At 40.8% G+C, this 17,486-nt stretch overlaps 1 protein-coding gene across 4 annotated transcripts in view; it reads right to left on the bottom strand.

Annotated features, from left to right (window-relative positions):
- The window catches only part of BSN (bassoon presynaptic cytomatrix protein), a 209,604-nt gene that overhangs the window by 179,698 nt on the left and 12,420 nt on the right, over nucleotides 1-17,486 (bottom strand). For all 4 annotated transcript variants that reach the window (XM_079964382.1, XM_079964381.1, XM_079964384.1 and 1 more), the window contains exon 2: nucleotides 3,008-3,407. In XM_079964382.1, the coding sequence (XP_079820508.1) occupies nucleotides 3,008-3,407 (400 nt within the window). The remainder of the gene's footprint in view (nucleotides 1-3,007; nucleotides 3,408-17,486) is intronic.

The raw sequence follows: 17,486 nt of genomic DNA, 5'->3' as shown, positions 1-17,486 counted from the left end.
CCTCCTAAATAACAAAGAAAGGAAGCAGAAGTTTCCCAAGCTGATTTGTTTTGTGACCTGCTAGAACAAAAAGTAAAATGGGCAAATTATGAAATATGCCGACAAATACCGTACTTTTCCGTGTATAAAGTAGTTTTTCCCCCTTTAAAAATAATGCCCCCAAAATGGGGGGCATCTTATACATGGGTAGTGCATAGGGTGAACGTTTGACTGATTGCTGCCGTGGCTGTTAGCCACTATTGTGCATGTTATTGGTTGCTGCGTCAATGGGTGGTGTTGATTTGCTGACACTGCGGCAATTAGGCATGCAATTGGCAGCTTCTGCCAGCGAGGGGACAGACAGGAGGTGGATTTTGCGAGATGTGCTGGTGAGCAGAGCAACCCCCCTAAAACCCTCCGCAAAAAAAGCTCAACAACTCAGGGCTATCCTCCACAAAAAGAGCTTAACAACTCTGTGCCATCTCCCCCCATTCTCTTAGAGTCCCCCAAAATGGGGGCTTCTTATACATGGGGGTGTCTTATAGACGGAAAAGTACGGTATGTCATTTGCATTTATAGATCCTTTTGTGTATTCCCAACCTTTCCATACTGTTTAATAGTATTCAGAAAAGTCAGTTTCATTTATCTAAATGGAAAAGCATAATGAACATTCATTGCAAAATATATTTCACATAAAGTACTCAGGCAAATATGCATTAACAAAATCGGGACATAATTCAAGCGCAGCTGCTGTACAAACTCCATTAATTTCAAACTCCATTGAAATAAATGGAGGTTGAGCAGTAACAGTGGTTAGGGTAATGCATCTTTAATTATATGTAAATAATTTTGAAATGAAAAAGGGCAGATAGCAAAACATTGCAACAAATAATTCATCCAGTTTAAATCACAAATGAAAGGCTGTGAGATGAAGGGTAATGTATTATGTTATCTCCCTGCTTGAGAGATGCTCAAGTGAGTTAACATTATATAAGGAACTTGTATAACTAGAGAATCTTGTTAGCTGGGCTATCGTACTCATGTTCAGACCAGTGGGGCGTGGGGGCAAACCATACTGAACTAGTGTAACAAAATGGCGTACTCCACCCTGCCTCGATCAACTTACCTCACATTCTCTGCCCACTCTACTGTCCCTTGCACCTACTGAAGGATTCAAAGCAATGCAATGATTTGCTCTGTGGGCTTCCCACAATAATATTTCAAGGAAATACACCTATGTTAGTGTGACTGCTCTTCATATATTTAGGTATTTTTTAATTAAATAGCAGCCACAGAGGCAATCAAGACAATGTGAAGGGTGGGTCCCTCCTTCCCCATGTCAAAGCCCACTACTCTCAAAAACCTGCTATTTGGCACAAGAGATGGTAGATTTGTTGGAAGTGCAGAAAAGGGGTTAACTACCCGCACACTTCCTGCATGCCATAGTTTTAATACTTGTGGCCTCTCTCCTATCACACTATTTAGCAAAATAATAACATAAAAATGATGATGCAGTTTATTTATATGCTGCTTTTCAATGCAAATGCCCGCCAAGCAGTGAGCAGCGTATTAACGTAGTACATGCAACAGAGTACAATAAAATACCATATATCAATCAGTAAGCAAAACCATTTAATAACAAAAGCACCACATTGATTTAATAAATAATTATGATGATAAGAGTCAGAGGAGAACCTCACCAGACTAGAAAATTAAAGGGCACTCTCACCAACCCTATATCCTATCCCACACATTTAGGCGCTAGAGACCTGAACAAACTTAATTGGTTTTAAAGTATAGAAGAGTAAGAAGTACCCCAGTTTAAGAGTACACTAACTTACTCTTATCAAATTTAATGGGTTAGAATTAAGGAACATGAATTACAATCATGTCGTTCACATACTGTCTAGCTTGGCCCAAAGTCTGGTTATGCAACCCTGATGTATTTTTCATACAAATCAAAGGACTGGTGTCCAGGGAATGTGGCCAAGAACTATTTGGGAGCTGCTACAGTTGGTTAGCCTGTCTGCAAGCTGAAGACAAGTCTTTTGAGTGCCACATACCTAACAAGGAGAAAATCAAAGGTATTTCAGGGGAGGTTTGTCAACACAAGAGATTGTAACCAATTTTCCCCAGTACCAAATATTGCAGAATGAATGCTAGGAAAATGTGATATCACTGCAGCAGAAGAGATAACCTCAGAAAGGATCTACGGATCCCTCACCATGAATAAGTAACAACTCCAGATTTATTTCACAATAAAGCATAATTTAAAACCACTCTCTAAAAATGTCACATCAGAGGACCAAATCTGGACAACCATAACATCTGAGCTCTTCAGATGCTTAGTTTTATTCCCTATTCTACTCAACAGCCAATGGAAAGATTCTCTTCTGGTGCTCCTGAATTTCACAACCATCAAGCCTCAAAGCTATCTGAGCCCCATTCACACAAAAAAATCTGAGTATATCAGGCTTCATGCAAGTGTTAGCAATCTTTAGCTATCTTTAACTTCAACTAGTAACAAGCCTGTTGACTGAAGCAAAACTGTATCACTTTTTCTCCCTTCCCTTTCATACTTTCACTCTTTCTTTTATTCTTATTGCAAAAGGTAGAAAAAGATTCACCGTAAGAAAACTTAAAAAGAGATTCAAGAATAGGATCAGATGAAGGAGCTAAAATGTTTTGGTTGACAGAATTCATTTAGAAAAGTTAGTTGCAGTTTAGCCAGGTGTACACAACCAAGCTCTCAACAAAATTGCATATGCACCTATGCTCTATTTGATGACATGACATTACTACAAGCACTATAGTTCCCCAGTCCTCTAAACCATTCTCATCCCACCTTCATCACATACACACATCACTCAGTGTTTCAGATCTCAATAACTATCCTCAAAGGTTGAATTCCAAACTCCCCTTCTCATATCACACAGTGCAAGGAGGCCCTCACCTGAGTTATGACATATTAACAGAAATGAGTAATGATGCCCCATAACTTGATCAAAATGTTCAGTTTATGTATTACCTCAGTCAGGTGAGGGTTGGGGTTGAATCCACATTGGTTGCAGACCTTGTTGTGACACTGTGTACAGGTGTTGAAGTTTGGCTGGTTGGGAGAGGAGGTGAGTTCTGTTGTCTTGCATATAGGACAGAGTGTGCTGCTAGGAAGGGGTGCAATTTGTGGGACAGAATAAGGTGAGGTAGGGGTGCTGCCTCGATCCGGTGACACAGATGGTGAACGCCCTGTTCTCTGGCTCCTGCTGTCCACTTGGAGTGTCCTCCTTGGCCCATCAGCCTGTTGGGGGGTCTGCCCATGGCTCCTCATCTCTCTTGTGCTTTCGCTGGTCTGAGCAGCCGGTTTTGGGGATGGGGAAGCTGCTCTCTGTCCAAAGGAGGGGTCCGATTGATCTGGTCTTCTTGGTGTGCTGAAACACATTAAATGCAGATGTCAACCAGGTTGCAGAAAATTGAGGTAAGATAATAGGCAAAACTGCCTTGACTATTTCCTCAGGATATACTTTGAAATGCATTTGAGAATCTCTGAGATTCAAAGTTAAGGGCAAGAAAATAAGTGTAAATAGATGTTTAGAGAAAATGATTGCCATCTTTACCTCCACCAATTTCTTAAAACCACAAGACATGGATATTTCTTCAAGATGCAATCTAACAAGTTGTAAATACAAGATTCAATTGTATTTAAAGTCAAAACAACTAAAAACGTGTCCTTTCTTTTCCCCAAAGGCTATAATCTGAAAGGGGTGGGGCTATATGTCAAGTGAGTATTGCGTATGGACTTGGAGGGTGAGGCATACATTTTTATACAAATAAAAATAAACAAAAATTAGAACCAACAGAAATTAGGAATACTCAGTTCCAACTGGATATATTCCCACTACTGGAGAAGGCTGTGTGGTCATTTGCAATACCACTCTCAAGTCTTCATGCAAGCAAAGGAACTCATAGCCAGTTAGAAAAAACAAATCCCATCCACTTATGCTGCTTCTATGATAGAGGATAGGTAGATAATTCAACTGCTACATGGCATTATAAAAAGCAGTTTTTCTATTTTGCCAAAAATGGAAAGGCGTTTAAAATAGACTTCAAGAGCTGCTGCTTGTTCTCTATTCTAACTTAAAAATAGGTCAGCCGACTGCAAGAACATCTCTTCTTTATCACACAAGCATGTATATATATTGTCATTCATTCCAGCTTCCCTTATTAAGGAATATTCTAAACCAAAATATCTGAATTCACCCATCCTCTTCCCAGTTTCTAGGGCAGGATCAAACATAGTCCTGGTCTTTTGGGAATTTAACCTTCTGAGGTTCACCAGGATATTATATTGCAATTTCATATTCTCTCATGTCTGAGTAATATTTATAAACTCCCTATCATACACTGACAGAAAACTCTGCATTCAGTGCTCAGTCCTGTAGATCAAATGTGTTGGCTTTGTCCCAAATACTTTTTTGAATTCCTGTGTAACCAGAACTACATCAAAAACAGAAATAATGTAGTAATATGTGTGTGCCAAACAATTGCGACTGGTTTTGAACATACTTTCCATAATCCCATCATAAGAGTGTGATGGCCACAAGGGAAGGTGACTCTCTTAGCTGAAACACATTTACCCATCCTCAGGCTCAATCATTCTTTCATTTAAATATACTTTGAATTTTGATACAGCTCAAGTTGCATCTGAGTCATCTGCCGTTTCACTCTAGTCAGCTCCCCATTGCACTGGTAGCATCTGAGTACTGTATGGTTTGACAAGATAATGTGGGTGTTTCCCATGTAAGCATTAGTGGTTTTGATCAAGAGGAAGCAGGATAGGAGTGATGTGTTATCTGGACAACTCATATGTTGCCCAAATGATACGTGAACCAACTACAGGAACATCAGCCACCATTGCAACTGTAACGTTTGAATCAGGCTTGATCTTCTCTGAGTCAAGTTATTATCGAGCCAATCCCAAATGTGATGTATCCAATGACTTATGCCTGGGTGCTCTCTCTTTAGCGGCAGCTAAAAAAGCCAATGCAATTCTGGGCTGCATCAATAGGAGTATAGCATCTAGATCAAGGGAAGTAATAGTACCACTGTATTCTGCTCTGGTCAGACCTCACCTGGAGTACTGTGTCCAGTTCTGGGCACCACAGTTCAAGAAGGACACTGACAAACTGGAACGTGTCCAGAGGAGGGCAACCAAAATGGTCAAAGGCCTGGAAACGATGCCTTATGAGGAACGGCTAAGGGAGCTGGGCATGTTTAGCCTGGAGAAGAGGAGGTTAAGGGGTGATATGATAGCCATGTTCAAATATATAAAAGGATGTCACATAGAGGAGGGAGAAAGGTTGTTTTCTGCTGCTCCAGAGAAGCGGACACGGAGCAATGGTTCCAAACTACAAGAAAGAAGATTCCACCTAAACATTAGGAAGAACTTCCTGACAGTAAGAGCTGTTCGACAGTGGAATTTGCTGCCAAGGAGTGTGGTGGAGTCTCCTTCTTTGGAGGTCTTTAAGCAGAGGCTTGACAACCATATGTCAGGAGTGCTCTGATGGTGTTTCCTGCTTGGCAGGGGGTTGGACTCGATGGCCCTTGTGGTCTCTTCCAACTCTATGATTCTATGATTCTATGATTCTTATCCATGGCTAGAGGACAAGTAAGGAAAGGAGCAAAACCACATGGCTACTCAGCATATGTGAAGATACCTACAGAGAAATCAAAATAAAACCTTGCAAAAACACCATTTGTACAGGAAGTTGCCACTGCCTATGGATTCCTGCCAGGCATACTTATGGTAAAACAAGCTACTGTCCATGTTGCATGTTCCTGCAGTATAACTTGTTTTTCTGTAGGGAAGCTATTATCAGCGTAAGAATATCAACTTATCCAACCCACAGATATGCAGTGGTTTGTGTCCAAAGGCACAAATATATTATTTGCTCCTAGCGTAGATTTGGCATTGACAAGGCCAAAGTCTTCATGAATGTTTAATAAGCACTATAAATCTTTAGAATACATCAATGACACTGTTTCATACTGTTCAAGTAGATTGCTTTAATGCATGCATGCTGTTCCGACCATACAATTCCTTGTGACTCTCACAGCAGAACTACACATTGTAAGAAACATAAGAAAAGGCAGCCCCATGTCTTCCCCGATAATCTGAAGGATCATTCACAAAGTCTTCTAAGTGATAGTGGCTGGCAGGGAGGCAGAGCAGCAGCACACTGCCATCCTCACAGCAGCAGTGTCACTGCCGCTTACCAGAAAGGCTCAGTGGTGGGGTAGAGGCAGAGGGCCTTTTGGGTAGTGGCACCTGCCCTATGGAACTCCCTCCCAGCAGATGTCAAACATACAGCTATGTGATTTTTAAAAGACATCTGAAGGCAGCCCTATTCAGGGAAGTTTTTAGTGTGTGATGCTGTGTTGTGTTTTTACTACTTTTTGTTGGAAACAGCCCAAAGTGGCTGGGGCAACCCAGTAAGATATATAAATAAACTAATAATAACAATAATAATAATAATTAGGAACTGTTGATGAAAATGACAAGTTATCTTTTAAAATTGTTTGTGTGGTGTATGTGTGTGCTTGTGCAAAAGATGTTAGAACATATGTTAACCCTCTGTTTTATTATGTTGCAAATTGGTTTCTCATAATGGAAAACACTTACATTGCTTTTGCTCCTCTTCATGTAAGCATAAAGCAATATGAGGAAATGTTTTCTGTCTGGAGGTAGTAGTGGCCATTTTCAAATCACTATTAATTAAACCAGTATATATCTGAAGTCAGCTCAATACTTTATCCATTCCACATCTATTCAATATATATTTGTTTAGTTGACCAAACCGGTCTGATGGTAGAACTATATCCTTAGACACAGAGCTGTCACTTAAAATGGAAGCCCTGGGTCATGTTATTCCCCTGCATGTCGTAAGGACATAAGACCTATCTGTTCCAGCATTCTGTTCCCATGGTGGCTCACCAGCAGGACATGAAGGCAATAATAATAATAATCATCATCATCATCATCATCATCATCATCTATTATTTGTACCCCACAACATCTGGCTGGGTTTCCCCAGCCACTCTGGGCAGTTTCCAACAAAGATTAAAAATACATTAAAATGTCACACATTAAAAACTTCCCTAAACAGGGCTACCTTCAGATGTCTTCTAAATGTCAGGTAGTTGTTTATCTCTTTGACATCTGGCGGGAGGGCGTTCCACAGGGCGGGCGCCACTACTGAGAAGGCCCTCTGCCTGGTTCCCTGTAGCTTTGCTTCTCGCAGTGAGAGAACCACCAGAAGGCCCTCGGCGCTGGACCTCAGTGTCCGGATTGAATGATGGGGGTGGAGACGCTCCTTCAGGTATACTGGGCCGAGGCCATTTAGGGCTTTAAAGGTCAGCATCAATACTTTGAATTGTGCTTGGAAACGTACTGACTGCAATCCCCAGCCACTGATATTCAGAGACATATTGTCTCTGATACTGGAGATAGTATAAAGGCATCATTACCAGCAACAGCCTTATCCTCCATGAATTTGTCTAAACTCCTTTTAAACTCTCCAAGTTTATGGCTATTGTTTAATTTTGTGATAGAAAATTCCATGGTTTTAACTATGCAAGTCAAGAAGTACTTTCTGATTAATTCAGCTTAATTGGATCGCCTGTTTCTAGCATTTTGACAGAGGGAGAAAAGCTTCTCTCTAACCACTTTCAAAGTGAATCTATCACAGCTCAGAACATATTCACTATAACACTTGTAGTGGGTGCCATTTTAAGACACTATTTTTGCTATTTTAATTGATCCTTAATTATCACTAAAATATTTTTATGTCTATGAGAGGCATAGCACTATAATTGCATAATGCTACAATATTATTGTAGTATAGTTATAGCACTGCTGGATTATGTTGCTATAGAACTATATCTCTTTCATTAAAAAAAACAAAACCTGATAAAGCTTAATCACTTGCCTTAGACAAGAATTTCAGTTTGCCTAATAGAAGGGCTGGTCCTGAATAATGGAGGATTTTAATGAGAAGTGTCTATACAGACTTGTGCTTCTAAACCAGTTCAAAAAGCAATTTAACAAGTACAGAATTTAACAAGTACAGTACTTTCCTACATTCCACTTTCCAATTCAAAACTCTGCTCTTTTTAAAAGACAGAAGAGGAGCACCAAAGGCATCTACACTTGTGGAGACAACCCTAGTGTTCTGTTCTTCTAGAAAAAGTCAGGCTTTCTGGGGTCTGAGTAAAGACAGAAGAACCAGGGGGGCAATAGAAGATGTCAGTGATTGGGAGACGGCATCATGTGCATGACCATAAAAAATGTGTGAAAGAAACATGTCCCTGCATACTACAACCAAAATGATCTGGGGGCTGGTATAACTTTTATGTGAGGAAATGTTTTGTGTTTTTTAGCTCTGAAAAATATAAGCAAAGGGAACAACATGATAGAAGTTTATGAAATTATTGGTATGATTAAAGTAATATGCTTTATTTATTATCAAAAGCACATTAACATTCAAATCTAAACAAAAAATTCAACATAAATTAATGAACTCAAAATAAAAAATTGACCATCACTTGGAAGAAATTCAAAGTTACAATTTATGTATGTTTACTCTACTAAATTCAAGGAGGGATTACACCCCAAATGTGTACTGAATTGCACTTTAAAATAATAATTTTTGAAAACATGTTTCCCTCTAGCCATTTAAGAGTCACACAGGTAGTAGGGGAACACTTCCATACTCCACCTTAAACATTAATGCTTCCTCCAGTTTGGCCTATCTAACCCTTATATATTTTAGATATTAAATTGGAATTTGGATTAAATTATGTTCTTATTATCAGTGTTCATGCAACCACTGAATGGTTCTAATACACTGTAGAGAAGCACTTTAAAGTCTTGATTACTTATCTTCAGTTTGCCAACTATCATTAAGAAGGTGCTTCTTCTCAACTAGGGTATTGTTCAGATTTAATTATATCACACCAGCTACTATAGATCCACCACACTTAATTCAAGAGTGCACCAAAACTGCATTTCCATAAGCATTTCAGTATTGGCATAAACTGTGAATTGGCACGAACTGTATTATCTCAAGGGGTTACACTGATTTAAAATCAGTTTTATTATATAAAAATGGGAAAATGTTTTGTGTGGAAACCAAGTTTCAAAGGGACCTCATCACACCCAAATGTTCTGAACACAGCAGAGCATGAAAGGGAAGCAAAATGGAACAACAGCTCTGAGGGGAAGCTCTCTGAAGACTGCCCAGAAGTAATAGTTGCAATATAAGCCAGACGTGACAAGGGCAACGAAGCTGAGCTTCATGGGAATGCTCTAGCAGGAAGGTATGGCTCAAAGCAGGGGATAAAAGAACACAAGAGAATTGTTCTTCGATAAGCCAACTTTTAGGACTCAATATATTGGGGTGTCAGCAAAGTTCTCTGACCTCTGGCTCAAAAATAAACCTCTGAGGCCTTGTTAAAACAAACAAACACCTCAAAGGAGAGGCAAACTTTACTACCCTAGGCATTATCATCCAGCTAGGATTAAAATCCAAGCTGAAGAAGAAATTCACGCACATCTCTGCCAGTCCTTGTGATCCCTGGAAGTCCTCCCAGCTGGCCTCCACTCTCCCAAATGCACTCCTCCTTCCATCTGCTGCATTCACCTTTCAAGCAGTGATAGGAGCAGGGCGATGGTTCATGGGGAGCGGAGACTATTTCCCCCTTTCCCTCCCTCCTTTTATGCTGCTCCACTGCAACTGCAAAGGCCCATGGGAGAACTACATCTCCCATGATCCCCTGGGATTTGGCACCAGCACACTGCTACCCACCATGTTAGAGCAACAGAAAAGGGAGGAAACTGACTCCTCTCCCCAGGCACACCACCACTGCTGCTATAGGTTAGTGAGTGGTTTGGGAAGGTTGATGGAGAGATGTTTGAGGACTACAGGGGCATTCTTCCATGCCCTTAGAAGACTCAGATAAATTATGTGAGCGCTTCCAAATGTTTTCTGAAGATTTTGGATAATGCACAAGGTAATTCAAAGTGAGCTTGGAAGAGCTCTAGTGGAGCTCACCAGACATACTGAGGTCAATAGGACAAGCCTGGACTCTTCAAAGAATTTGGGGGAATAAACATGACATATTTCAAAATTACTTCATCGCATTTCTAGGAATCGTCATCATTGATAACTTATTATCAAGAGTGCTTACCATGAACTAAACACTTTATGAGGAACATAAATTCACAACAATCCAACCTGGCAGGATTACTATCTAATAACAAAGCTTAAAAATATTTCAAACTCTTAAAGCACCAATATTAAGTTTCTAGGTGCCTGGATGATTAGGTATCTGGGATTTCTTCCAGCCTTAATTATATGTATCTAGGCATAGGCATAAAAATATGCACACAAAAAATGGAAGCAGAAATAAGAAAGAATATATTAGTTAATTACTAATCACTTGATTTCAAGACTGGCTACACAACAAAATAAGTGTTAAGCAAAGGGTGTACTAATCTATACGGCAGCACAATGTCACAACCCATAACATTTCAACAGCATAGCAGGAAACGTGCTCTGGAACTTTAAACAAATTTGCCTGTGAAAATGTTTGGGACTGAGATTTAAATAATTCAGGCTGCAATGCTGCACTCACTTACCTGGAAGTAATTTCCATTGAACTCATTTGGACTTATTTCTAGTCGACATATATAGAATTGTGCTGTCAAGACCTTAAAAATCAACATAAAACTGAATTCACTGAAGTATAAGGAGAACACCAAACTAGGTTTTCCCGATGATAGTAGAGACTGTCCTAGAAGACTGAGGGACTAATTAAAATTAATGCAACTTAAGGCTACAGCTTCATTTTACTGGAGTTACATGGCTGCAACTGAAAACAGCAGCCTGGCATCTCTACCTCCTCTCATAATTTGTCAAACAAAAACACAGGAAGTGATGCCATGGCTCCCCACGTTTCCCCATCTCCACTCTACTCCACTGGCTGCTGCTTGCAGAACACTCATTGTCCACAAACGTGCTCACATTTTGATAAGCATATGAGCAATGCTTGACAGAGCGCTTGTGATTCCTACCCCAGCTCAAAATGAAATATGGTTGTGTTTGATCCAGTGCTGGCTTCTGAAGAAACTTCCATACATCAAGCAGTCTCCTTTTCAAAGCACCTCCATGTGAGAAGAGAAGGGTCAGACTATAAAAAGTAAGACCAGTGACCCATCTAACTTAGTTTTACACTTACTGGAAGCAATTTTACTCCAGAATTTTGAACAGGACCTTATTCAACCTTCCCTGGAGATGCCAGAAACTGAAACTTGGCCATTGATAGCAGCTCAGCCTGGATAGCTCAGTTTGTTAGAGTGTGGACCTTCCACATGAAAAACAAGCGCTTTGCTGCTAAGCTACTGTAGTACCAAAACTTCTGGATCATTAGTCATGCCAGCTGGTTTGTTTACTCCAAGCTACTCCCCTGACCTGCTGGGCAGAGAGAAGGATGAGACACAAAGTTGCATTTTTTTTTTGTAGTACCCATGCATTTCCAGTAATATGTCCAAAATTACCTGTGCCATAAAAGATCATCAAACAATATATTCCCCCTTTTCAGGTAGTTCCTAAAGGCACTGTCTTGAAATGTGCTGATTCACAAGTACTGTATTTTTCGCCCTATAGGACGCACTTTTTCCCCTCCAAAAATGAAGGGGAAATGTGTGTGTGTGTTCTATGGGGCGAATGCAGGCTTTCGCTGAAGCCTGGAGAGCAAGAGGGGTTGGTGCGCACCGACCCCTCTCGCTCTCCAGGCTTTGCGCAGCTCTCCGCAAAGCTTGCGGAGAGTTGCCTGCATGCTGAAGCATGGGCGCGCTGAGCTCAGCCGGGGGCCAGGCTCCCACGGCTTGCGGAGAGTTGCCTGTTCTGGGGGCTGGGGTCGGGGGGAGCTCAGGCTTCCCCCGCCCCAGCCCCGCGCCTGGTGGGGAAATAATTTTTCCCCCCTTTATTTCCCCCCCAAAAAACTAGGTGCGCCTTATAGGACGGCGCGTCCTATAGGGCGAAAAATACGGTAAATATAGCATTTATAGTAATTTACAGCGTAGGCTGGTATACTTAACTACATATTATTTATTAAATCTATAACAATATTCTGCTCTCCTAGGAAATAATACACAACACATCTAATAAATAGCTTAACTCTTTGCATATGATTTACGTCAAGCAGCATTAAACCATTTGTTTGAAATCAGTTTCAAGAAAGAATGAAGTGTGGGTTTCCTCCTCTCGAACATAATTTCTGTTTACCTTCCATGCAAGAACCCTTACAGAAGCATTTACTTGCAGGTCAAATGCCCAGCCATTGCTAGTTATCACTGGGTGGATCATTATTTTTCCATAAAATTGGAAGCAAGCCTTCATGGTTCTAATCCTGCTGAAGTTATGGACAACCAGACAGGTGAATACAAATACTGCATCCAAAATATATACAGACAATCCAAATAGTCTGTATGAGTATTGCAATGCAAGGGTGACTGCATATCCAGATGTACATCCCCAGCAGCAATGTGTGGAAAAGGCTGCTTGAATGTGTTGATAACTCTTGATGGATTGAAGCACATGTTTGTTGTTTGATTGGTATAAATATTCATCAACTAAAAACTGGGGAAATTGCAGCATTTAAATAGTTAGAGGGCATAAAATGGGAATGAAAAAACATTTTGGTGGGCTGAGAGACTGGTCCTGGCAAGATACAATTTGGCATCTTCTTAAGCTAGGAGAAAGGTCCCAACAGATCTGAAATTCTGCCAGTCCCTGGCTCTCAAACTAATTTTCTATTGTGTCATATTTCTAATGCTTATTTTGCAAGGAGGCAAATATTTTACCCATGCTTCATTGTTTACAGAGGACAGTAATATTTAACTCAACGTATATGATACTGAGTCACATGCCAGGTTTTTTTAAAAAATAATTAGAAGAGATGCATATTATTATTATTATTATTTTAAAAATCAAATAAAACCTTCCCCTCCTTTTTTTAAAACCAAGAGCATGATTCATCCTGTCCCATCATCAGAACATTCAAGAGGTGTTTATGGGTACTTCAGTGTAAAACATGGAAGGGCGTCATATTCACACCATATCAGTGCGCATCAAAGGAAAAGTCAGCTTTTTTGGGGGGTGGGGAGGACTTATGGATTGCTCTCATACAACCACAAGAGCAATCTTGGTGGTGCTGTTTGTGTTCTCTCCCCACCACACACACAGAAAGGCTAACAAAAAGCAAATGTCAATTTATCAAAAACCAAAATCAACTTAAACAGACCATGGTGAGGGAAATAGTACAAGTAATTAGCTGCTGAAATATCTAATGAAGGATGAACTTAGGAAATGCCTAAAAAGAATAAAGAACAATTAATAAACCCAGGACAAAACAAAGTATATCAGATTAATTTCACTATTTTACCCATACTCCAGAAGTCTATTTTCTTCAGCAACATAAGGTGAAGTTCTTGAAACTATGTGTCATGGAAATTAATGAACAAAGAAAACTGCAATGATTAATCTTTTTTAAACTTTAAGTGTATTTAATATATACTGCCATGCACAAAATGGAGACCAAAGGAATAAGTAGAATTTCTTTAAAACAGATACATGGACGCTTAAAATTCTTAACAAAGGAATTATTAATATTGCAGCCAATTAAGAGTGAAGTTTTCTATCAATTATTAATAAAGAGTCAAAGGCATATTACAAACACAGGTGAAGTACTCGCTGAGTTTTGGACGAATGCCCAAGTTCTTTTCCACTAATTCCTAAGGTGGCTCTTGAAGTCAATAAATGAACCATTTGAGCCTTCAAAAATGAACTGTGTTTAAGGGAAGATGGTAAGCTGGCAACACTCTTTCTTGTTCTGCTCAAAGGGTTGGTACTGCCTTGAGAGAGAGAGAGTAAGGTGACAAGACTTTCGGCAGTATGCAGTTATTTTAACAGTGCAATCGTATCATACGTTATGTCCACTGGAAGAGAATCGGGTTGCTCCTAAGCCCCTTTGTACAGAAGGTAAGCAAGCCTAGTCAATTCATGCTGGCTGGCATTGCACTATGGCTGTGCCAGAGTTATCTCATGCTAATGTAGCTGCTGTGAGGTCATGAGAGTGTCGGCAGAAGGTGCAATGATATACAGAGTTGGGAGGCATGGCAGAGAGGAGTGAAGCTAAGGAGGTGTACACATTACCACTTACTCTGCACCCGGTGCACTCCCACTTCTACTTTTTCAAGCTGCATACACACAATGCTAGCCAGATTGATCCTGTAATTTCTTGAGAAATACTGTTGCTTGATGTGTGTGGTGTTTTTATTCCTTAAACCAGCTTCAATCCAATTAGAAAACTTAAGTTGCATTCACTTCATACTTAAATCAGATATGTACATTTGAGGCAGCTGCTATGGATGCACAGATGAGTATGAGTGCACGTGTGTTTCTGGGTAGTTTTGGGGCTCAGGAAACCAAACAGTTCATGCATGCTGTCCCTTTCTGATGAGGTTACAACACTGTGCAAATGTGACTGGAAATTCATTGGGGATTAATGACCTTGCTGTGATTGAAGCTTCTAAGGCGTGCTTAGGTGTAGTCTGAGAGTCCTATGTTTGCTTAGAGGTTCCTTTTGCCCTGCTGCCAGTGTAACATGCTAGCCAAGGCACATGACACAACACAAACAGAATGCAATCTCTCCAAATAGGTATATTTACCAAGGAGCTAGTGGGAGGTGGAGCTGTGGAATACAAGAGCATCTACATCACTTCCCAACATCCACATCACTTTATCAGCCACTTCCCCCCCAAAAAACCCTAATGATCACTTAGTTACAGGCACTATCCATTGCAGCTGCTATCTATTATTTATCACTGTCTTCATGTCTCTCCACAGGCCACCAGGCAGCCATTCAACATGCACAAAGACAAGGGTTAGAGTTAGCAGTAGTGACCAGCAGAAGCCAGGGCTCCTGAGCCTTTCCAGACAACATGACAGGCAAAAATGTAGTGTGTTTAGTCATGTGCTGCAAGTGGTGTACAGTAGTGGTGAGAGCCATACCTCCTAGGCCTCTAAGGCAAAGCAATGCAGAACTGCAGAGCTGGAAGGGGCCTCAAGAGTCATCTAGTTCAAGCCCCTGCACTGCAGGAATCACAGTCGAAATATATAAAAAAAATTTAAAAATTGTCCAGTAGCACCTTAGAGACCAAATAAGTTTGTTCTTGGTATAAGCTTTTGTGTGCATGCACACTTCTTCAGATACACTGAAACAGAAGTCATCAGACCCTATCTGAAGAAGTGTGCATGCACATGAAAGCTTATACCAAGAATATATTTTTATATATATTTCGACTGCGTCAGACCAACACGGCTACCTACCTGAATGCAGGAATCACAGTTAAAGAAGCCCTGACAGATGGCCACCCAACAATTCTTTAAAGGAGAGTCCACCACCTTCCAACCAGCTCTTAGCATCAGAAAGTTCTTCCTAAGTTTCATCACAATCTCCTTTCTTGTAAGAAGAACAAAAAGCCTGGCAATCCCATTCCTTTATAATGCTGATAGAACCTGCTCCACAACTAAATCTGTTTGTGCCTGTTTCAACTAGGTCTCTATGTTTATTTTATCCAGCTTATGGAATGCCCCTCTTCATCTTGCTTTTCACATCAGCAGTATTCATGGAGGGATACACTGACTCAGGGCTCGTCCATACTTCCGCTTGTGCCATGCCTAGAAAGCACGGGTCTGAGTGGTGTCACCCTTGCCCCACTTCTTTCCAAGGTAAACCCCCCCCCCCCTCTTTAGCAATAGATTGGAACAAATGGCAATCCGGGAAAATCCAAGACTGGCTGTTAAAGAGCGGTTCCCCCCTCCCCCGGGTGGAGGAGAAGCAGTGGAACAAGAGGAAGTGTGGATAAGCCCTCAGTTCATATACAACACTAAATCAAACCTTGGCTTAGTGCAATTCAACAAGGATGTGTGTGCAGGTGTGTCTGCAGGCTCCCAGAGAAAAGACTGCAGCTGATTTGCTCTTACTCTGGTCTGGCTGCTGCACTGCTATTCTTTGGAGACCACTGTCACTCATAATTGTTGCTGATTGTGCCAAGGATTCAAATCCCTGTCTGAAGGAAGGCCTGGAGAAGTTTGGGCATCAATAGCTTGGAGTACATGGTATCAATAATATTGTACTTCCTGTTTTATGGAAACCACCCATCCAACTACTCTGTATCTGGATGGATAGCTGGGAAACTGTCAGGTGTGCACACAAGCAGCTTGCCCCCAACCCCATCACTAGCAGAGCTGTTGTCATGTTAGGGAACAGCTGTGTGCAGAAGACACGGCAGGCAGAGGGCTGAGAAAGAGGTGAAGGATGAGTGTTCACAAATATCAGTATTCCACATTTGGATTACTGTGTAAATTCTGGTTACATCTCAAAAGAGGTATCGTGGATTTAGAAAAGCTGTAGTAAAGGGCCACCCAAATGATCAGGCATCTGACTGACGATCAAGAAAAACAGGATGCTGCGCCAAACAGGCCTTTGGTCTGATCCAGTACTGTCTTTCTCACTTGCCTTAGGGCCTGAGGAAATCAACCACAGGGGAGATAGGGAGCTAAGGAAATGAGTTACTGAGAAAGAAAAGGAGAAAAACACTCTAACGAAGTTGGAAAGTAGAGGAGAAGCTCTCTCTATGCTGCTGGCAGGAAAAAAGCAACACTGGAGTGTTACATATTGAGGAGAACAAGGAAAGCAGGGAAACAAAAGGAGCAGAGAGCCAATGTGAAGGGAGCTGAGAATCCTGATGTTTGAGGAAAGTAGGACACAGTAGTCAGTGGCCTGAAAAAAACAACAGGAAACTATAAAGTACTGAGGATGGTGAATGCAGAAGTATGGTGCGTGGAGAGGAAGGAATCTATGGAGGCAAGGAGATGAGAAAATGAGATTGAGATCTAAGCAGAAAGATCTGGGCTATAAAAAACTGCACATGATGCCTGGGGACAGGAGGAGCACTATGGTGTTGACAAGATGGGAGGCTGCTGAACTGTAGTCCAGGGTGCACTGGCTGATGTTAGTTTGAATGAGCCAGACAAATATTTGCAGATCTCTAGAACAGAATTGTTTTACTAATGTCATTAAAAAATAGTAATCCTCTTTTAATGGGAGCAAAAGCACAAAACAAAAACATTCTAGTGCAGAATGTAACTCAGGAAAGAGTTAAATAATGCTTGATTTCCCCTGCCCCATCATGTATTTCTTACTAGTCTACATTAAACGTAGACATCTTTCAAAGGGTACAAGTAAACTACTACCAATATAGCAAAATGCCACGTAATGACTGACAACAATTGACAGCTATGCTGCCTTTCTCAGAGAATAAAGAGTAGCAGTAAATTTTTTAAAACCGCATCAGCTTGCAGTAGCTGCAGATTATGGCTGCT

The sequence above is a fragment of the Podarcis cretensis genome (genome assembly GCF_951804945.1).
Source record: "Podarcis cretensis genome assembly, chromosome: 2".
Taxonomy (NCBI): domain Eukaryota; kingdom Metazoa; phylum Chordata; class Lepidosauria; order Squamata; family Lacertidae; genus Podarcis; species Podarcis cretensis.
Note: the sequence above shows the minus strand (reverse complement) of the source record. Positions and strands in the feature narration are given on the sequence as shown.